The 23,062-nt window shown below is 34.6% G+C and overlaps 2 protein-coding genes across 4 annotated transcripts; one reads left to right on the forward strand and one right to left on the reverse strand.

Annotated features, from left to right (window-relative positions):
• Nucleotides 1-1,296: 1,296 nt before the first annotated feature.
• LOC132308154 (polyadenylate-binding protein RBP45-like) lies at nucleotides 1,297-13,374 on the forward strand. Of its 2 annotated transcripts, none has more exons than XM_059806174.1 (7): nucleotides 1,297-1,745; nucleotides 4,724-5,198; nucleotides 6,578-6,624; nucleotides 6,708-6,838; nucleotides 6,930-7,026; nucleotides 7,143-7,307; nucleotides 13,011-13,374. In XM_059806174.1, the coding sequence occupies exons 1-7, from the start codon at nucleotides 1,383-1,385 to the stop codon at nucleotides 13,011-13,013; spliced, it is 1,281 nt and encodes a 426-aa protein (XP_059662157.1). In that variant the 5' UTR covers nucleotides 1,297-1,382; the 3' UTR covers nucleotides 13,014-13,374. The 2 variants fall into 2 exon arrangements, with proteins under 2 accessions (XP_059662157.1, XP_059662147.1); XM_059806164.1 differs by having other exon boundaries at nucleotides 1,298-1,745; nucleotides 7,119-7,307.
• A 2,198-nt stretch (nucleotides 13,375-15,572) lies between these two features.
• On the reverse strand, nucleotides 15,573-20,180 carry LOC132308166 (mediator of RNA polymerase II transcription subunit 21). 2 transcript variants are annotated; one of them, XM_059806184.1, is made up of 5 exons: nucleotides 20,027-20,180; nucleotides 18,233-18,447; nucleotides 16,530-16,607; nucleotides 16,345-16,396; nucleotides 15,573-15,801 (listed from the first exon to the last, which is right to left on the reverse strand). In XM_059806184.1, the coding sequence occupies exons 2-5, from the start codon at nucleotides 18,437-18,439 to the stop codon at nucleotides 15,725-15,727; spliced, it is 414 nt and encodes a 137-aa protein (XP_059662167.1). In that variant the 5' UTR covers nucleotides 18,440-18,447; nucleotides 20,027-20,180; the 3' UTR covers nucleotides 15,573-15,724. The 2 variants fall into 2 exon arrangements, with proteins under 2 accessions (XP_059662167.1, XP_059662176.1); XM_059806193.1 differs by having other exon boundaries at nucleotides 18,233-18,473; nucleotides 20,027-20,162.
• Nucleotides 20,181-23,062: the final 2,882 nt, after the last annotated feature.

The raw sequence follows: 23,062 nt of genomic DNA on the forward strand, positions 1-23,062 counted from the left end.
TCTAACTATGCTTTGTGGTTACGAGAAAATGAAGTATCGCCTAGCAATTTGAAATATGTATATTGTGGACCACGACATTTTCTAGGAATGTGAACAGAATTGGCAGAAGGGTGGTAATGGTTGCAAAATGTGCCATAACTCTGGCTCGAATGAACAGGTCGAATTAGAAACTTTGTTTTAAAAGAACCTTTCCAGACCTCATAGCTGTGAAATAATCTATGATTGGTTTGAACTACTGGTCTAAAATGACAGAGAGCAAGAAGCTCGTGCCTAAAAGAAATTGTATGATAGAAATTGAATAAAAGATAGACATTTAGATAGCAAATTGTGCAAAAATGTATGATGTTGGGAATTTAATTTTGTTATAGACTATAGTTAGTCATTTGGGGTTATGAGGGGTCAAATCATTCACCCTTTTGAAACAGAATTAGAATTCTATCCTGTGCACAGTGGATTGGATTCACTAAAATAACATAAAACTGATATTATCATATTTTACATTCATTTTTTACTTTATTGAAATTGTGAGGGAGTAGAAAATTAGAAACAAAAATTTAATACAGTCACCCACCAGAACGGAACAATAATGTAGTAAGCCAAAAATGCATAATTGACCAAAAAAAATTATAATTAAGCTGACATTTAGATTGTATGTTTGTTGATGAAGTTAGGGTTTTAGGTTTAATGTAGAAATTCCAGTTAATTGAAGCTTTAAGAACAATGGGAGACCAACATCACCAACTCGAAGCAAAATAAGTTAAGACCAACCCGAAGCAAATAAGTTAAGACCAATGCGATGCAATCTTGAGCTTCATCTCGGACATATCAAGTTGGATGTTGGATTGGATTGAAACTTGAATTGAGGATTTATCACATGGTTCAATTTTGAAAGGTGTCAAAACCAACTCAATTATAATAATTTCTCAAAAACTGAATCATGTGAGAATGGTTTTTTTTTTTTCATTGACAAGAAATTCGCCTTCCATCTTTACCTCGCATTTTATTTCATAAATATATTTCATAGGCGTCGGGAGATTAATTGTTGAGATAAGTTCTAAGAAATTAAATATATATATATATATATATATTTGGAATTAAGATTCAGATCTCGACTTTTGACTTATGTAAATTGTTAATTAATAAAATTCAATGATTTATTAGTATTTGTAAAATTGAATAAATCTATTAAGTCGCTTAATCGAACCAAATCAAATCGAATTGGTTCGGATCGGGTCAACGATTGAATCGGATATTGGGTGTGCCCGTACAATACACCCCACACCCCTCTCGATCTTAAGCCTATCCCGTTCCTCCTCATTATCTCTCTCTAGGGTTGCAATTTTCCACATCCCAAGCCCCTTCTCAAAGTTTATTTTTCGAAGATGATGCAACCTGCAAACCAGGCAACGATGGAGGCTCAACAAAACCACCAATACCAACAACAGCAGCAACAACAACAACATCAACAATGGATGATGATGAATCAACAGCTTCAGCAGCAGCAGCAGCAACAACATCACCAACAAGCACCACCGCAACCAATGCAGCCTCAGCCACAACCGCCGATGTATTACCACCAGCAACCACCGCAGCAGCATCAGCATCAGCTTCAGCAACCGCAAGCGCAGTACACGGCCGCCGCGCAGCCTGCTAGCGCCGACGAGATCCGCACCCTCTGGATCGGCGATCTCCAGTACTGGATGGATGAGCAGTATCTCCTCAGCTGTTTTGCTCATACTGGCGAGGTAATTATCTCTATCTCCGATAGATATGCGTGTGTATGTGCAATATTCGTATATAAAATTGCTTTTTTTCACTCTGTATGATATGTTGGAAGCCTGACGAATTTGAGTAGAGAGCTGTGGGATATATATATTTGTGTTATATTCGTATATTATGATATATATACGTATATGTAATTGCTTTGCGAGAAACATTAAATGAAACAAAAGCTTTCTTAATTGATTGTTGATTGGTGCAGTGGAGGTGTCAATTTGGGTGGATTGTTGTTGTAATTGGTGTTCTTGGCATGATGTTTGTTCTTGTATGTGCATTTATATATGTATGTCTATATTCATGTATGTTGGTTATGCTGGTTTTCATGTATATTGATTATGCTGCTCTTCTGTTCTTGTATTTAATACATGTTTCTTCAAATTTATTATAAAAATTGGATATTTTATGTAATTTTTACAAAGGGACTAACTATTTTTATCTGAAATAGAGATTATGTAATTTGAAGCCTGCTTGACTCGCAGGGGGTAACATTTTAGAAGGTTGGCCTTTATGCTTGCATGAATGATACAGTGCCTGTATGGCATGGGGGTAGAGGCTAAGGGTTTTGAATTCAGGTTGAGAGCATAGGACTGTGAAAGGCACGGAGGGCAGTATCATAGGGCTAGGCTTTCGTATCAGTATGCAAAATATGATTTGCAAAAATAGGGGAAAAAAAGAAGGTGGTTTTGAGTTCAAAGCAGCTTGCATTTTTATATTCTTGAAAATTAAGAAGTTAGAATAAGGTATAATACTAAGTTGCAGTTTGCAGATGCTTTCAGTAATCATCTTTGAATAGAGAGATGAATTTGATACATATACCGAGTCAATGTTTTGCGTCCACTGCAACGGTTAAAATTTTGTTTTGGAATGTCATTTTGGTTGGATTGGGAACATAAATGTTTCAGAAACATATCGAGAATGCAATGAGAGGGTGAAAAAATTTGGAATTCACATGGCTACTTTTGTAAACATAGAATAAAATAAATAAACGAGTTAGGATGAGACTAATGACTGATGAATTGAATATATTTTTGGACTGCAGACAGTTGGACACTGTTGGAACTGAGGAAAAACATAATTGTGGATGTGTTATCAAATAGTGCCAGTCAATACTAATTTTTTTTTACTAGTAGAAACAACTATACAAGATTATGAGGCTAATTTTCTCATGTAATATTGAAGTTTTGATACAATCATGGTTATCAATATCTCGATTCGGATCATATGAAAAAATTGCATAGAGATAGGATCGTAGTAGGATCACCATATCATAGGATCTTACCATAGGATCATAAGATTGTGTCATAGGATTGTTCAACAGTTCAAGTATACCAAAATCTGGTAATTGGTTTCTTTTTTATATTACTTAAAAAATATTTGTAAAATGTTGGTTGTTATAGCATATATAGTTGATATAAGTTGTGACTGTGATACAAAAATTTCTTGGTTTGTTTCATTAAATAGTAATTTTTGTATAATAGACCAGACAATTCATTATTCATTAGGAAAATGAGAATAGAAGATCTAAACCTTGTTTTTCCCATATAAAACCTTGTAATTTGTCAATTTTGTGTCGTTAGAGTTCCATCCTCTGAACTACCTAATCAAATTCATTGTGTATGAATGCATGTTCTACTTGTTTTTAATATTATTTATTTATATATTTCTCTAGTGTTTTCAACTTTTATCTATCTATTCTAAGAATTCTTTATTTATATATTGTTTAGTGTTTTTTGCACTCGTTTTGTAGGATTGAAAGACCTTTCAATCCTACAATCCTATTCTGTGGACCCCCTATCCTGATTCTAACAGCCTTGGACACAATAGACATCAACTATACCATACATGAAATAGACATTTTGACACAAAGTCAACACATTGACAGCGGACACATATTAAATGTAGCATAACAACTGAACAAAAAATCAGCAAGCTAAGCAATACTATTTAGCAACTATGTACAACGATAAGTTATTCACCTATCCCTTCTTTTCTTCTACTCCTACTCCTTTGCTTCTATTTTTTAGAGACATTGGAGACATCATCTTACATTTTTGGTACTCAATCCTTTACTATGCTCCTTTTTGATAAAGAAAATGGTTTTTCCTTTTGTTACTCTCTGGGATTGTTATCTTTTTAAGAAAGGAAAAAAAAAAATTAACCATATCGATATGTTTCGACCATTTTCTGTTTGTTTTGGCGAAACTTCATCTCCATTAAACATGTTTTGTATGTTTTGTTTTGGTTCACAAGGAGAAATAGAAGAAATTTAAATCATTGACTAAAAATTTCTTGAACATCCTTTGCATTGCCCTGTGGCTCATGATTGTTGGAGCCTTATTTTTGGTTTGATTGGTGTTCATTGGGTTATGCCTCGGTCTTCAAGGGTTTGATTGAAGTCTGGAGAGGCTATTATGTGGGGGCCCACACCGTGATTTATGGAGGAAGACACCCTTTGTGTTTGGTGGTGCATTTGGAACGAACAGAACAACAGATCTTTTGAAGGGGAGGAATCTTCCATTGGGGCACTGAAATTTACTATTGTTAGTTCTCTTTTCAGTTGGGTGATGGGGAGAAATTGTATATCTTTAGATGAAATTGTGGATTTTTTGGGTTCATTGGGTCCCTGGGACCCTCTCTTTGGCTTCAGCCCTTGTATAGCTTTCAGGATGCGTTCCCCCTTTTGAACGCATTCTAATATACCTTTATTTATCAAAAAAAAAACTTGAACAACTTAAAGGAAGCTGTTAAAGGACCAGAGTCACCGCTATTTAGTTTGTGAACATCTTGCATATTTATTATGTAGGTTACAAAAGAGGTTTGCATGTATGTATTTGTATATTCCCATATGGATAAAGCAGTTGGTGTTTGTATATGTGTATTTCCATTATTATTTTTTGCGTGTCATTTTTTTTTTACCATCTACTGAGTTTTTTTATTCTTGCAGGTGGCCTCTGCAAAAATAATCCGTAACAAGCAAACTGCTCAATCAGAAGGCTATGGCTTTATTGATTTTGTAAGTCGTGCTGCTGCGGAAAGAAATTTACAGTCATATAGTGGTACCCTGATGCCAAATTCTGAACAGAATTTCAGACTGAACTGGGCATCTTTTGGTGTGGGCGAAAAGCGCCCAGATGATACCCCCGACTTCTCAATTTTTGTTGGGGATTTGGCAGCTGATGTCACAGATTACATGCTACAAGAGACATTCAGGGCTCACTTTCCTTCAGTTAAGGGTGCAAAAGTTGTAACTGATAAGACCACTGGACGGATGAAGGGTTATGGTTTTGTTATGTTTGGAGATGAAAACGAACAATTACGAGCTATGAGTGAGATGAATGGAAGGTTCTGTTCAACCAGGCCAATGCGTATTGGGCCGGCTGCTAACAAGAAGAGCGTGGGTAGTCAGCAATACCCCAAAGGTATATTTATAGATGGCTAAGTATTTCTACCAGCCTTTAACGATTGCTGTCGGTACATTTCCTGTACTTTATATTAGATGACATTATTACTTGCATGCAATTTATTCACAGTGGTGTTCATTTTGCATCATGTTGTTTGGTTCATGAATTTGCTAGTTTGGATGTTAAGATGAATTTATATCTTTTGCCATGCAGTCTGCTAAATACTAAGCAATGTTGTTATTCTTCTCCTCCTCCTCCTCCTCCTCCTCCTCCTCCTTCTTCTTCTTCTTCTTCTTATTCGTCTTCTTTTTTTTCCCCAGTTATACTTTATTCTTGAAAATGAGCTCCAGCTTACGAAATCATTTCCTTCCAATACATGGAAACATTGGGCCTAATGCTGTTTAAATATAATTTTAAAATAAAAATGCTGTTTAAATATTAAAATTGCAAAATCTTGTGAACTCCTGTTGTTTCTGAGCAGGGTGTCAAGAGGCTCTATCATTTCGGGGTCTGGAACTGATTTCAACTTAAATGATTAGCCCTTTAGTGCATAGCCTCATTTAGGTCAGTTTTCCTTTTTGTTTAATTAACTTGCCCTTCTTTTTGTTCCTTGTGGCATTAATCATGCTACTTTTTTCAATTTTTTCCGGTTCCTATCACTAACTGATGTCGGTCAAGTCTTCAGAAATAATTCAAGTTTCTTTTTGTTTTTTTTTCTTGTTTATCAGCCACAAGAATCACTTCTTAATTTCTTAATCACCCCCCTCCTCGTTGGGAAAAAGGCTTTGCTAATTGCTGACCATCATTATATGCTGTATTTCTATTATTTTTTTGTCGAGAAATTTGTTTAATTTATCTGTTACATGACAGTTGCCAAGTTGCTGACAGTTAATATATCTTTTTGTAAATTTATTTTTTGCTGGACCTATATGTGGATTGTAATGTAGAAATTGGTAGTGTCTTTATGAATTAATCCCGTGTTTGATAGTAACTATATGTGCATGTTGCTTTCATGTCATTCTTTCACTCACACAGGCACACACAAAACACACTCTCGTTCTCTCACATACTCACACGTGTATGTGTGGTATACATGTTCAGGTACGTGCATGTTGGGGCACACACTTGTGTGTTTGCAGTCGTTAAATTTACCCAGCTAAACTTGTTTGGGATTGTTGCTAGATTGAATCTGTAACTTGATAATTTTTGTGGATGAAAAATCCTTCTGTCATTATCTTGACAAAGTGATTATAGATTGCTTAGTTTGGTAATTAGCACAACTTCTGTCATCTTATTCTGTGCGTGGATTCATATGGTACTCCTTTAGCTTGAACTGGAAGCATCATTTATTGGATATTTCTCCCCCTTTTTCTTTACCTACATTTCTCTATTTGCAGCTATGTATCAAGGGACTCAGAATGAGGATGATCCAAATAATACAACTGTTAGTATTTTTTTTCCAATTGTAAATGTCGAAGTTGTGCTTTTTTAATCCAAATATACTTGTGACATCAAGTTTCATTGCAGATATTTGTTGGTGGCTTGGATTCAAGTGTTACGGATGACAGTCTGAAGCAAGTTTTTAGCCAATATGGGCAGTTAATTCATGTGAAAATACCAGTAGGCAAGCGATGTGGGTTTGTTCAATTTGCTGACAGGTATGATAAACTGCTAAAGATTTTTCTCAAGTGGAAATACTATCACATCTAATATTTGTGGCCATTTCGTTCTGTTCATGATTGATCGCAGAAGTTGTGCTGAGGAAGCGTTACGGATGTTAAATGGAACTCAGTTGGGTGGACAAAACATCAGGCTTTCGTGGGGACGTAGTCCTTTAAGCAAACAGGTTCTTTAGATTATTTATTATCCTGGAACTCATGTTCTTTTACATTTTCAGTTTACGTTTTCCAATTCCCCATTAAGCTGAAATATAAGCAGGATCAATCTGCTGGAGTTGTTCAGCCCCAGGTGGATCCAAACCAGTGGAATGGTGGAGTTTATGGATATGCACCTGGTTATGAAACCTATGGATATGCCTCAGCTGCCCAAGATCCAAACTTGTACTATGGAGTGTACCCTGGATATGGTAATTACCCACCACCCATGCAACAGCAGCAGCAGCTTCAGGTAGGATAAAAGAAAAAATTCTTTTTTTATTTATTTTCTTTTGTAATATTCCATTTTATGAGCGTAGTAAAGTTATGTTTATGGTTTCTGGGAGTTTATCATGGGTCATGTTCAACCTGGTGTAGTTAAATGATTAAGTATTGAAGTGTCCCTTAAAGTGCTTAACTTGGTGAGGCTTACTGCTTTCTTGTACATCATGTATATATATTCTATATAGTGTATATTTCCCAATCCCACTCTCAACCTGTCTTAAAGAACAAAATTGCCTTATGCTTATGCAGAGTTGGTTTCTCTCATCTCAACTAAGTCTTTTCCAACTCCTTGGGTTGTCTACATCAATCGTTTTTTTTTCCATTCCGCTCTGAGACTATGGTCTCAGTCAAACATGTTATCGTATCTTTCCTTACTAACTCTACCCTTGTTTCTTTCCCTTATTCTAGCATTACCCTAAATGTGGACCACATACTATTGGTAACTGGTTTTTTTATTTTTTTATTATTAATTTTCAAGATTGCTTTTTGAGTGTTACAAAATTGATTTACATGTGTCACTTTGTCTCTTCCCCACCTTTTTTTTTTTTGGTTGCGTGTGGGTGGGTGGGATTTTTTTGTGTGTTTGGGTTGGGGGGGGGGGGGGGGGTGTAAATTTACATGTCTTAGGGATAAAAAAGAATAAGTAAAAAGGAAATAAGTTTTTTGGTTTTTGTTAGGTTGAGTGGCATAGAAGTGAAGTAATTAACCAGGGGGAATGCCCAGGCTGGGGTGCCTTCTAGGTTATTAGCCATTTGCTTGTCCACACTGACTATGCTCACGTAGCTGGGCAAGGTATTCAAAGTGCGCTGTTGGAGGATGGGAAAATCTAGGTTGTTCAACTCTCTTAATTGGAGTTTGACATAGGCTTGGTATCACGCTTGTTGTAGTTTCATCATTATCATTCTTACCTTTATCCCATATGGATGGGTTGGCTGCATGAATATTCTTTTTCAATTAGGGTAAATTACTCTGACCTCTCCTGAGGTTTGTCTTTATTACTCTTAGATTAAACTTGTTAAAAATGTTTGGTCAACCTCCCCTTAAGTTTGTTTGACATAACTATCACCTCCCCTCCTGATAGTTGACTGCTAGTCAAGTTAAATAGATAAAGTGTAATGCCAAAACTACCCATTTTTGTAATACTCAATCAAATTTCTATTTTAAAGTATATGGACCAAAATACCCTCACCATGGTCATCCTTGTATACCTATTTTTTCTTACAGTCCCAAACAAATCCCATATTCCATCACTAGTTTCTTTCAAGGAAAGCACACCCAGATTAAGTTTTAATGGACTTGATTGGGTTTATGGAAAAAAGGTGAGACCAAGCTTGGCATCTGGTATTGGGTTATGGGTAGAGGTTGTAGGGAGCTACGCTTCCTAAATATTATTTCAGCACTGATTTCTTTTCTGGCCAGTGTTCTTTACATCTATAAGACTATATCTATATATGTAATTATATATACAAACTTTCTGACCAGTGCTCTCTATATCTACATCTATATATCTATATATATACACACACACAAACTGAGGGAGAGGTGTGTTAGAAGTGAATGCAAGCTTCTTATTTTGGATGGAGTCGTTAGAGATGGATTATTGGCTGTTTGAATTTAAAACTTTTTGTGGGTAATGGAATTTAGCTACCAGTCATCTTTAGTAAAATATTGTCAATTATATATTTGTGTAGATGTAGATTAGGAGATGGATTTTGGCTTTCAGACATTGCAGTTAGTCTAATGTTGAGGGCCATGGCCTAATGGTTTAGGAATGAGTCAACACTTATCACAAACTGAGCTATTAGATATGAGATCCAAATGTTTTAGAGAGAGAGAAAGTCTAGAGTTATTAGACATGAGATTCAAAAGTTTTAGAGAGTTTAAGTTGGGAGGATGATTTATAGAAACGAGAAGAATGGTATAGTATAGAAAATAAGGAGTTTATGTTAGGGTATATTTGTGTTTTTCTTTCTTTCACATTTACTGCTATTAAAGTAATTTCGGGGCAAATAGGTCAATTAGATACTTATTTTAACATTGTTTGCCTGACAAACCCTGACCAGGGGTGTTAGTTATTTTTGCAAAACTTTCATCTGAGAGTAATAAGCCCAAACCTCAGGGGATGTCAGGGTAAATTGTAATTTACCCTTTCACTTATTAGCCATGTCTAACATTTTGAATTATTTAAGATCATGCGAGTTCTGGTCAGTCCATTGGTCTTTTACCTTCTATGCAAACAAAATTTCCCCACTAATGGAAGCATATATAAGTCGACTTTGTATTTGACCATAACCACCTAAGCGTTCTCCCCCCACCCCCCGCTGATGGGCGCTACTCTTAGTTTCTACCTAACCTGTTGATTATTAGTCTTATCTTTTCTAGTTGCTTCTATCATTCATCTTAGCATTCTCATTTCAACTATATAAATGCGTTGTTCTTATTCCCTTTCTAACGCCCAACATTCTTCTCCGAATAATATAGCTAGCCCAATATCTGTCTTGCAAAAATATTCTTTTAATTTGTTTGATATTTATTTGGCATATAAGAAACTTGTCTCCATTTTCTCCAGCCTACTCCAATCTAACTGTTTACATTGCTATCTATGTCTCCATTTTTTTGTATTGCTGACCCTTAACATAATGGTTATTTCAAGAGATCCTTGGGTCTTGAATTGTTATAGTTAGTAGTCATCTTTTGCTACTTTATTAAACTTGAATTCCATGCATCTAGTTTTAGTTTTACATACTTTAAGTTTTTTGCTTCTAAAGCACTTCTCCATGTTTCTAATTTTTTGGCTAATGCCTTCTAAGAATTATCCAATATAACTATATCATCAGCAGACAACATGCGCCAAGCAATGTCTTCTTAGATGTCCTTCGTTATTTCATCCAAAACTATTATAGATGGATATGCACTTAACATTGATCCTTGGTGTAATTATACTTTTATTGAAAAATAACTAGTCTCTCTGAACGTAGTACGGACTTTAGTTTGTCCTTGTCTCACTATACATACTTTGAATAAGATTTCGAATTTTTTTAGGCACTTGTTTTCTTTGTAAATCTCACCAAATTATTATCGTATGCCTTCTCTAGGTCTATGAAAACCATGTGAAGGTTATTTGTATTTATTTCTACATTCTTCTATTAAATTTCTTATTAAGTATATAGCCTCTATAGTGGATCTGTCTTCTAATTTACATATTAAAGTTTCTTTTCTTAAAATTGGTTCGATTATCTTTTACTATGGTTTCTTTATATGGCTCTTTAATTCAATTCCTTTATAATTTTTACAATTTTGTATTATCCCTTCTATTTTTATAAGTTGGTACTATACTGCTATTCCTCCATTTATATGACATTCCTTCTTCATTATGGGTGTATTTGACTGCATGGAATTGGAGCCTTGGAATTGGAATTTGTGGAATTGGAGGAAAGCAACTCACAAAAATGAACCAAATTTTTTTCCAACTCCACAAATTCCAATTCCCATGCAGCCGAACACACCCTATATGTTTTTTCCATTCAATTCGCATCTTTCCTATAGTTCTCCGCGCCTACTACATCTTTATTATTACCCATCTTTTTTAAGTATGCCCTTTACTTCCTTGTTATTAATTTCATTTATCATTCCTGCTTAGGGCTCGTTACTTAATAGTTTCTTCTTTAGTACATTACTCATTTAGTAATTGTTGAAATTAATTTTTTTATTTTTCTAATGTCATCTCTTTAACTAATATTGTTTGATCTATATCCTTAATTAAACCTGTCAATTGATCGGATTTTGATCCAAATCCCCGACCTGATAACTCAGATATGGATTGAATATTTAATTCGTTAATCCGTTAGCAATCCGAATATGATAATCCATTATTAATCCGAATCTGATAATCCATTATTAATCCGAATCTGATAATCCGTTAGATTAATAAATCGGATATGGATTATGGTTATTTTGACTTGTTAATAATCGAACCCGACTAAATATAATATAAAATATGCTATACATATATTATTTATCGTTCAATTGGTATGCAGTTGATGAAAAAATTAATCAAAAACATTGTTTACTTTGTTATCTCGTGTACAGTATTGGAACACTCAATTATATTAGTTCGTCATCTTTTACTCCTGATTTTTTTTACACTTTTTGTGTTTGTTTTCTTTAATTAAGAATCAAATATCTAATTTCTTCTCCCTTTTTGTTCATATTTTGGGCCTTTTTCTCTCTCTCTCTCTCTGTTTATATATATATAAATATTTTTTTGATAATTATGTTTATATAATTTATTTTGGAAATTTTAACAAAAAATAAATTTCTTAACGGATCAGATTATTAGATTGGATATCCGATAACTGACAAAATCGGATATGGATTCAATAGCAAATAATCCGTCAGGTTATCGGATCGGATCGAGTCGGATATATATATATTTTAATCAGATTTGGATCTGCTCAGTCCATATCCAATCCGATTTGGATCCATTAACAGGTTTGTCCTTAATACACCTAACTCGATCCATATCTCTAATCAAACTTTCTCTATATTTTGCGAACTTGTAAATAGTTGTTTCACCCTCGTTCATACTCAAATTTTCATATAAATCATTTTATGAATTTTGTTTAGCTTTAGCTACCATCTTTTTAGCTTCAGTTTAAAAATTTTTGTATTTCTCTAAATCCTCTTGTTTCTTACATTTTTTGCATTCTTTGAAACTCGAGTTTTATTTTTATTCCTTGTTGTATTTCATCCATCCGCACCATTTTCTTTATAATAAATTGCTTTCCTTAATGCTTTGTTTGGTAGAAGGGATGGGAAAATAAAGGGAAGAGTTAAGAGAAAGGATGGAAGGGACATCTGAGAGGGTTCCCATCCATCCTTTAGTTTGGTTGAGTGGAAGGGTATGAAAGGAGGTTACCTATTTTTCTGTTTGGTAAGAATGATGGAAAGAGATTGCTTTGAACATAAAAAATACCAATTCGTCATTGTATGGCATTTCAACAAAGTAATTTGGTAGATAATTGAAGAGTAAAAATATTATTTCATATTTTTGTAACAGTTGCTCCTCCCTCTTCTATTTGCCCATTTTTTGAGGGATGAAAAAAGATGATGAGCCTAGAGGGATGCCCTCATCCCTACTTTCTTCCCCTCTCTTCCCTTCCTCCCAACCAACCAATGCAAGCATCCTTGTTCCTTTCTTTCATCCTTGCTACTTCCTTCCTTACAACCAAACAAAGCATTAGTTTCTCCCAAAGTTCCTTTGCCACGTTTCTAATACAGTCTGCTGTTTTTAGCATAAATTTATATTGTCATTCCAATTCCATCACTTTTCTTGTAATAATTTTTTCTCTAAATGGTATCCCTATATTACTTTTATTGTATATTTTAATTTATTACTTTTAAATTTTTTTGATTCAATAATAATTAAACCGTGCTACAACGGCTTTGATTACTGTATTCATTTTTTTAGTCTTTATAGCACATTTAGTATCATAAATCAATGCATGGAGAATTGCAATTTTATCTCTGTACCTGTGGTTTCACTTGAAATATTTCACCTAATTTATGATGAAGGGTTGATTAAAAGTTTTATTTTGATTTAAATTGGATTCTATTATTACGCAATTTTGCTGGATATATGATGATTTAACAAAATGATGGTGTTGTGCAGTGATTTACTGGTCTGTTGCATTGCAATTGAGGGTTGATGGTGATTGACATCTTTTAAACATGAAGGTGCATCCTTATCGATAGGAATGCACTCCTGAAGTTTGTCTTGCAATGTATTATATATCTAGCTATTATTGGTTCTTTAGGGCCTCCCGGGGCTAGTGTTTCTACAATACTGCCTGAGATCTGTTGGTAGAATCACAATTTTTGGCTTGCATGCGTGCTCATTTTCTGTTTTTCCTTTTTCCTACTCTTGTTTTATTGAGACATTTATGGGGCCGAGGTACTAATTTATGTATCCGTGTACCTCCGGCCGGTCTATCCAGGATTAACCCCACTAATATTTAATCTTTTTCTTCGCTTGATTCTTGTATGTTTTTTAATGCAAGTAAAATGCCCAAATCTAAATTGCTAAAATGATGGCTTGGTCCACTGTCATGCCTGAGTTCTTTCTAGTTTGAATTGGAGGGTTCTGATGGTGTAATTCATTATGGCAACTGTTAGTGTTTTGATTTGAAATTTAGTTGGGTAAACTGTTTGTGGATGGCTGTTTTTCATTACCATCTGTTGCAGCTATCAGTGAGTCTGATGAGAACCGTCGGTGAATGAGCCCTACACAACAAACCAGAATATACGAAAATTGTTGGCTTAAAAGTCTTGCAAGCATTTCAAGAATTAGAAGAGGGATGGAAGTGGTAGAGAGAGTGTTGGATCTACCTTTGTCCTTTTCCCTATTAAGCTTGGGTCTAGATTTGCCCCTTGTGACTGATAAGTACCATTTCAGACTTTTCACTCCTCTAGGGAGGACTGGAAATCTTAGTTAGTTATAGGACAGTTATAATATTTTCTAATAGGAGCATGGTTGAACCCAAATGCAAATTAACCATTTATACATCAAGCTCGTCCGTCTTCTCTCGTCTCTCTATGCCAATTCTCGAACTCTTGATAACACAAGCCAACCCGAGCTTGACTGGCTTGTTTTATCATTGTTAGTACCCATTTTGCCTGCAATAATGTGTATGGATGTTTTAGTGTTATATGCAAAGGATTCAAATTCTGAATGACGCATGCTTTAAGTATATCTACAAAATTACTTTTTAAGCAACCTATGTTCTTGCGGTGAATCATTTGTTTTCATGGAAAGAAATGGTGGGAGAGCCTGTGGATGCTAAACCTGATGCCCACATGGCACCAAGAGATCCTTGTTGAGGTTACTTACTACGCAACCGTGGAAGGATAAAACTAATTGTGAAACCAACTTTTGCTACACGATGCCTTTAATTCATACAATCACATTGAATTGCAACTTGCAACACCATAACAACCAATTTTTGCGACACAATGCCTTAAATTCATACGATCACACTGAGTTGCAACTTGCAACACCATAGTCAATTTAATTACTGATGTAAGTTTAAAGAGTCGTTAGATTCTATTTATTGAAATCGTAACAAAGACTTGACATGCCTACGTACCCAAGTTGTATATCTAATTGACATACAAGGTAGTATATGTGCGAGATAAACAGATTAGAGGCAGCAGGCCTACATGACATATTCCAGTGTGTAACGAGGATGAATTGTGGCCGCCGCGCGATGAGTTTGGTAACACATTCTTAGGTGGCGCGGTACGGCAGCCTAATTTTATTAAAACATATTTTCTATATCACTCTCTTAATTAAACCATTTAATTACCTAATTAATTTCTCATATAGGTTTATCCAACTTGAGTTATACGTACAAATATATAATATTTTTTTATTTTTAAGAAAGAGATAAGAAAAAAAGAACTATTATTAATCCTAGTGTAGTTCAGCTCAGCACCATTGTTCCCGGTACGCTCAAGAAAACTCGCAAAGTGCAATACTACATTTGACTGGTGAGAGTCCTAGTTTTACTTCTGTCAAAAACGGTTCAACCTTTAACAAAGAGAGGAGTGAAATATTTCAGCTTGGCACCATTGTTCCCTGTTAATTGCATTATAAAACGAGCAGAGTGCAATACTACATTTGACTGGTGAGCGTCTTGGTGATAATGTTGGTTGATGCTCAAATTGTCGTGACTTCTGTCAAAAAACAGTTCTTTTCCACCAAAAATTGTGAAGCAACACCAAACCAAGAACACGCAAGGATTGGGAAACTATCGTTAAAACTAAATGTGGTCATCAAATTGATACTAAATGTGGTCATCAAATTGATACTAAATTGCATATGATAAATTCTTTGGTACTGTCTAAATCCATCCCTTTGTTTCCAAGTGAAAATGTAAACAATTCCTCAAACAACATTAATTGTAACAATAATCAGTGAAGCCGTTTGGTACTAAACACCCGGTTTCTCAATAAATCGCAGGACGACAGCTTGCAGAACTATGATCAATTGATGAGTAAAATTTTCACTAAAGGATGGCCGACTGGCGAAACTGAGTAGCAAATGAGCATTGGAAACCAGCAAAAGTTGTTCGGTGTTCAAGGCTTTTGACCAAATTTAGCAGCTTTATGAGATATAGTATATATGATACCAATCTTGCCTTTTTCTTATTTGACATTCAGAAATCTGGATGTGAAAACTTTTTTTTTTTTTTCCCTTCATATTGATAGGCTTATAAAATAGACGGAAAAAACTTCAGGAAGATTCCACCGTCCTTTGTCCTGAGGTACTGTCTACAATTAAACAGGGAATAAAAAGATACCAATTAGTGCCGTGTATCCTAGTATTCAATCTGGTTTCTTTAAGTTCAAGCTGTTATCTGCAGCTTGGCTAAACAACTCCTGGACCTGCTTTAACTCCTTCTCTGATACCACCAATAACATAGAAATGGTTAGTTCCAGCAAATGGCAATCACAACTTAAAACTAAAAGAGAATTTTTTTTAAAAAAAAAATTAAAAAAAAAAAAAAAGGGAAAGAAAAGACAGTAGTATCATCTCCGTGGATCATCCATAGTAGTTGATTAACTTTCGGTTTAGACTGTTTTTGAGTTCATGGACTGCTTCTAATTTTCAAAGGTGAGTACTGCTTGTTAAAGCATGCAGATCCCAAAATGACCAAGTTAAGGCAGCCAAATTTATGTATGGTTAACTCCAAGGTCCACAAACATGGCCTATATGATATATCATCCAACAAGTGGATGCAGCAAGTGTTCATAATGCATTTTATCCATTTATAGGATGTGAAGAACTAGCACTGGTCCGTGTTTGGTGACATTCTAAAAGTATGATTCTCTTTATTTCCTTTTATTTTTATTCTTTTTACTCCTAAAAGAAACACAGCCCATATGTTAAATTATTTTTGTTTACAACAAAAAACAGGAAATTAATCTCTAAATGTTAACCTCACCTGCAGCTTCCAGCTGCTTCTGAAGTTCTTGGCCTACGGCATCATTTTCACCCTACAATAAGTTCAGAAGTAAGAAGATTAGGGCACAATAGGCAACTACGATGATTTTGGATAGAAGACAGTGAATCAGTCATCTCATACCTGAAGCACTTCCCAAAAACTTAGAAAAGAAAAGGAACTCATACCTGAAGTTCTGCAATCCTTTTCAGTTGGGCTTCTTCGCCTCCCTCAGACAATGGAAGTGCAGCAACCAATGCATCAAACTGTAAAGGAACACAAATCGAGGTATGTAAAATGATCTTCTCAACCACAGGATAAGTATATAGTCCAGATGTTATTACATTATGCAGTGGATGGACAGGAAACCATAAGTCGGTGCAGAAGCCAACCTATAGACTATGGATAACTTGCTGTTAATTGTTTATTTTTTATTTTATTTTATTTTTCTGATGTTTTGCTGATAGAAAATAAAATAATTTATTAAAGTAAGAGAACTGTACAAAAATGAGGAAGAGAATTTCTCCAATGAAATAAAATGAAAATTGACAAACAAAAAAAACATCCTATATAAAAGCACAAACAAGAAGAAGATCAATTGAATAAGGTAGCCTAGGGTCCTAAAAAATATCCTCAATTATAGTGGCACTTTTTGCAGGATAGCTGGTCTCTGGGCAGCCAGGTAAGAACTTAAAGACAAGTACCTAGCCACAGAATTGAAGAGGTTGACCATCCCTTCACTGGCTGGAGGATTAAAATAAGTCCAGCGACCAGGGGTCACGGATAGCTGTCCGCTCTAAGGTTGGACAGTAAGGTTCAGAGAAGGGCAATCACTCATTCTTAAAACCAGCGTTCTTAAGACCAAAGAGTCAGAGGGCAAAAGAAGGGAAAGCTTTCCGTTCGTGGTTCTCCTGTAGTTGGAGCACCTGGAACCACAAGAATCCTTGCTTAGAATGGGATTCCAACTCAGTGCCATTTATTTGAGATTTAGAGAAGAGTTGCTCTTTAGAGAGCACAGTACAATGAAAGTTGTAAGCTGTGTTTGGAGGAAGTTATTGTCTGATCCAATTAGTCACTAACTTTCTTTTACTTCCACAAATCTGATTTTAAAAATCGATATGCTAGGCACAAGCCTTTGTCGTATGCTAAGCAACAGTAAATAAGCAGATAAACAAATGATTTGTTGAATTGCTAGAACACATAGCATGCAACTAATAAAAATAAAAGAAAGTACACAGAGTTTATATGCTATTTTCATATCAATCACAAATATCAAGTGGTCATTAAATTCTTCATAGAATATTGTGACATGGAATGTTTATATATATATTAAGATTGACTCTTGCAAAGTATTTTTAACAAAATTAAAGAAATTTAACAAAAGATGTCATGGACAATTATTTTTAATCCTAATGAGTATGCAAAACTTCATATTATGCTACAAATTTTGTTCTATGTTCTATATATTTTGACATCAGCTAACTAGACTATAAAAGTAGGGAGATTCATTGATAGGTCACTATAGTTGTTCAGAAAACTTAAAGATTGGAACTATGAAGTTCATTTCGCCAATTGCTATCCCACCCACAGGAACTTAGAGTTTCCAAACCAGTATTGAACGATCTTGGCACAAAGAAAGCACTTAGACCTTAAACAAACCTTGAGGTAAATTCTTTCAGCAGCCCGTCACATTCTCTAGCCAAAATGGGTCTGACCAAGAAGTAAAAGGGCAATCTGTTTTCCTTGGAAGACTTCCAGGTAAGTTGTGGGTCACCAAGTAGTGCATCAGAAACACATCTATTCAATTTGTAAGGTAGTTTGGGTTTCCAAGGCATCTATATAAATGAATGAATGATATGCAAAATTCTCAAGTGCAAAAAACTTTTCACACCTGCTTCGCAGCCTTGACCAATGCAGCACTCATGAGCTTGGGTTGCTCTACAACATTTGCAGCCTCTTCTGTAGGATTAGCAGGAGGTTCTGGATAATTTGGAGAAAGTCTAACAGGAGGCGCATCCCTTTGTAGTGTCCCAAATGTATTGAATGCAAGTGCAGCAATAGTGTTGGCCTGCTCTTGTAGTTGGGAGATTATGTCCATCTTGCAATCTGAGATGAACAGTTGCTGCTTATACCTATGATGTGAGCTCATAAAATCAATACTAATCAGAAAAGTTTTTGGCAAATACTTTCAACATCCCTATCATGTATCCTAAGCTGTAAAAAAAGCTAGAGGGGCTATACATTTCAAGATTCCCTTCTAAAATTGCACACACACACACACACACACACACATTTTCTGGTAAGTAATCGATCCAAAATTGTTACAGTTTTGAGAAGGAAATTTTCAGTTGTAGTTATTTACAAAAAAATATATATATATATATGTTAAGGGTTGGCAATTCATTTGAGTAAGCCTTGCAAAATGGACTTTTAAAACACAGACACACATACATGTATAACAAAAACAGAAGAAAACCCTAACCGAACTTCTCATCTTCTGCATTCTTCCCAACAAATAAAAAAGAGATCCAAGAAAAAAAAGAGATCAATTTCAGATTGGAAAAACCCAAAAAAGAACCCATTACCAACGGTGATAACTGAATCAACTGATAAATCATAAATCTTTGGATCACTTCTGTGGGTGATGGTCCCCTCTTTTTTTATTTATTTATAATTGTTAATCATCCCTTCCACACTTTAATAATTCTTCATTTATTAAATCTCCATGTTCATTAAGATTTTCTTCATTCCTATGTTCTCCATTCACCAAATCTTCAACTAAACTCTCTATTTGTGTATTTTTCCTAAAAAAAACTTATGAATAACACCTCTTTGAGATTGAATCAATTCTTCTTCTTCTCTCTTCTTCTTTTTTTTTCCCTTTTTTCATGCCCAGATTCAAATTTTCTTGTAGACATAATTGACAAAAAAAGCAGAAACAGAAGTTATAGAAATAAAAAAGTATTTGTTTTGCCGAAATAAAATATAGATTACCTCAATGCAATGCAATGAATTGATTCAGGTTGCTGAAATAAAATATAGATATCACCTCAATGCAAAGCAAAAAAAGGGGTTCATAATTGTTTGACAAAAATCAACAATGTTTGATTCTTCTCATATTTTCCTTAACCTATATAATCAGAAAAAAGAATGGAGGTTTTAGTCTGATTCTCCATTTTGATTCTCTTTAATTTTTTAGTTCTTATTTTTTTTATCACATAAGCAATAATTGACCACAAATATTTAAAAAAAAAAACTTTGTAATTTTCCTTATTGTTAATCAGTACTGTTTTTATGATTTTATCATACTATATATAATATCTATATACTTGGAACACAACCATTTATACTTGGACATATAATTATATAAATAGCAATCCTAGCAAGACTGAGATCTTCATAATCAGAAAAAGAATGGAGGTTTTAGTCTGTACGGAAGATTGAATTCTAAATTATCCAATTTATCCTGCCTTTTTTGTTCTAAGCCTCTAAGGTAAGGGGAAAATCTCCTATTTCAAGCGTCCCATGAATTTTCAACCAGACCAATGAAATTACATTCAAATTGATCAAAAAGGTGATAAAGGATTCCATAAACACACGAAAAAAAAAAAAAACAAAAAAAAAAAAAAACAATTTCAGATTGGAAAATGCCAAAAAGGTACCATAAATTGGATGAGTTACTTACTTGTAATCTTTTCGGCGCTGCTCCTGATGAAACTGAAGCTAATCTCCCAAACACAAACCCAGATCTTATCCTTCGACTTCGAGGAGCGACAGCACAGGAGCCCTAGAACACAGATCGTTTTTTCTTTTTTTCTTTTTTGATTCGAAAAACATAAAAATAAGGCAGCCAAACTAAACAAAATTGGGCCCATTAACCCAAAAATAAGACAGGCAAACTAAACAAAATTGGGCCCATAAACCCAAACGTCTTATTTCTATAAATTGTATAATGATTTCTGTGAATGTATCCTACTTTATATGTATAATTTGGCAAGTGAATGTGTATCACACGTCTCATTTGGTAATTAAGGAAAGCGTATCATTTTTTTTTATTTTTTTTTGAAGGTAAGAAAGCACGTCAATCTGATATTGTTCAAATAAGAATTCATTTTGATTAAAGAAGACATGTAATTAATGTATTGTTTTTTTTTAAAATTATTAAATTATTTTTTAAAATTTAAAATTATGTATAATTATTTGATTTTTTTTTAAACACCTTAAAAAGATGTGAATTTCTTATTCAAACTTACTCGTGTTGATGTAAATATCGCAACATGCATATTTTATTATATATTTTGCGAAATTCATTTTCCAGAAAGAAAAATCCATCTAGATGTTTTTTAAGTCCTTAGATAAAATTTCAAGATTCTCACCCATTTGAAGAAGTAAGTTTCAAGAGCTCACCAGAGGGTAATATATGAAACCAAACGTTGATCAATTTCAGATTCTCAATGCGCATCTCTACATTTCTCAATCCCAACTCCTAAAGCCTAATTTTAAATAAAAGCTGGTGTGTGTGTATATATATATATATATATATATATACATGCAAAATGTGGTAGCTACCAAATACACCAAAGGTTACTCTCTGTCTTACATTTATACAATACCATAAGATGAGTATACTGCGTATGGCACGTTGCTTGGTATCTTGAATAAGTGTCTACTAAAACCATTCCTGCTTGACAGAACAACATTGTTGCAGCTCTGTTTGGGTCTAAAATTTTGCAAATGCTATAAACATGCGTCTGCGTGATTCACGCTAAAGTATTAGGATGGGACCAATGGAACATGGACACAACTACGACATAATACGGACACTGTGATACATCAATAAAATAACAATGTATTATAATGTTGATATAAAATTGATTTTTGTTCATTTTACCAACATTATCACAATTTTAATCACTAATTTAGAACTTAAAGCTAAATAATTGTTTTGTTTTCTAAAACCTTATATTGATTTTTCTCCTAACGCCCATACTATGTTTTACAATTGCATTAGAACACCTTTTTTATAAAATGATAATAATAAGAATAATTGCAACAACAAAAAAAACAAACCTCAATGTGTCACAAAAGTGTTCTCGACATGTCTCCACTGTGTCCCAGCCATGTTCAATCTGGAAAATATATATATATATATATATAAGCTCCAGGGCATCCCCACGTGTCCACGTCCAATGCCCCACAACACCCCTTAGAGGAGTGCCTGTGATCCTTAAAATAAATACAAGTGTGGTTCATGAGTCTTGGAAAACTCTGGGAGTCATTGCCTAGTGCAGTGGTAAAATGCTCGGGCTATCAAACGTGTAAACAGGGGTTCGAATCCGAAGAGTCAAAAATATGCTTTCTGAATATTATATGTATATATATTCTACATCCTTAGTTCAACAGGTTCTTAGATGTGTCTTCTGTTCTAAATTCCTTAATAAGTATGCCTAATTGCTTTTTACAAACTCTTGTTAGCTATCTTGTATCCGGCTATTCACTGTTGACTATTCTTTCGTATTTTTTCCTTTTGTTTTAAAACAAAAGGAAAAAATAAAATAAATTTTGTGTCCACTCGCATCATCAGTTTATTGACCATATAACAAATTTACTGCTAGGATTGTGTCAATATCTGGTTTGCTCAACTATGACACTTTAGTCCCTTATCCAAATGTTATTTATTATAGGTAAACTATAAAATGAATTGTTATTTAAGAAACGCTTCCTCCAACATATGTCCTTTTCTTTTTTCCATTTTTTGTGGTAATGGAGGGCGTCCCCACAATCCCTCCAGATATGACCATTACCAAAAATAAATCACTTTGCATAAGATGTTTTCTAGTTAACGGAGATGAAAACCCAGCAAAGAGCCAAATTCCTCAAATCAAAAGAAACGAAATTGATGAACAAATTAAACGGAACCAAATTTTTAGGAAAAATAAGTAACTGCCACCAATTCCATTAAAATTTCTTTGTTTCTCTCAATTTCTTTCATGATTGATGACATAAACATGACATAGAAGGTATAGAAGAGAAATGTATAAAAGCTTGAATGAGAATAATAATATGTAAAGACTTGAATGGGGCTTAATAATATATAAATCCATGAACAGACTCATAAGCAGCGTATATGCATGTGTAGACAACATGTCGATTAATTAACATTTGTCGAAACACACACAAACGTATGTTTGCATGCTTCTCTGAAAAGTAAATGTGACACATGGCTATTTATGTCCATCTATATAGAGAAGAATGGCCTTAGAGTTGGTAAGGAAGAATATGGTATAAAAAACACTAAAACTCCAGTTTGAAGTCCTCACAATTTTTTTTTTCTCCTAACACTGGGCAGGTCAATGACCCACTGAAGCACCTGTGATGCAGAACATGTGCGCATCTATTGAAGTCAAATCAAATTTTGACTGACACGTAAGCGAACCAAACAGATGCTACATCTTGTCTGGTTATATGAAGGTGTATAGGCCAGGTAGTGGGTAGCAAGAACTGGAGCTGCATTTTCTGGCAGCTGCAGTTCTTGAGCTGCTTCTGCCAGAAAATGCAGCTCCAGTTCCAGGTAGTGGGTAGCAAGAACTGGAGCTGCATTTTCTGGCAGCTGCAGTTCTTGAGCTGCTTCTGCCAGAAAATGCAGCTCCAGTTCTTGCTGCTCGGCACCTTCATATAACCAGACAAGATGCAGCATCTGTTTGGGTCGCTTAAGTGTCAG

This window comes from Cornus florida, unplaced genomic scaffold (genome assembly GCF_030987335.1).
Source record: "Cornus florida cultivar Cherokee Brave unplaced genomic scaffold, ASM3098733v1 CherokeeBrave_3.0.0_Hap2_Chr01, whole genome shotgun sequence".
Taxonomy (NCBI): Eukaryota; Viridiplantae; Streptophyta; class Magnoliopsida; order Cornales; family Cornaceae; genus Cornus; species Cornus florida.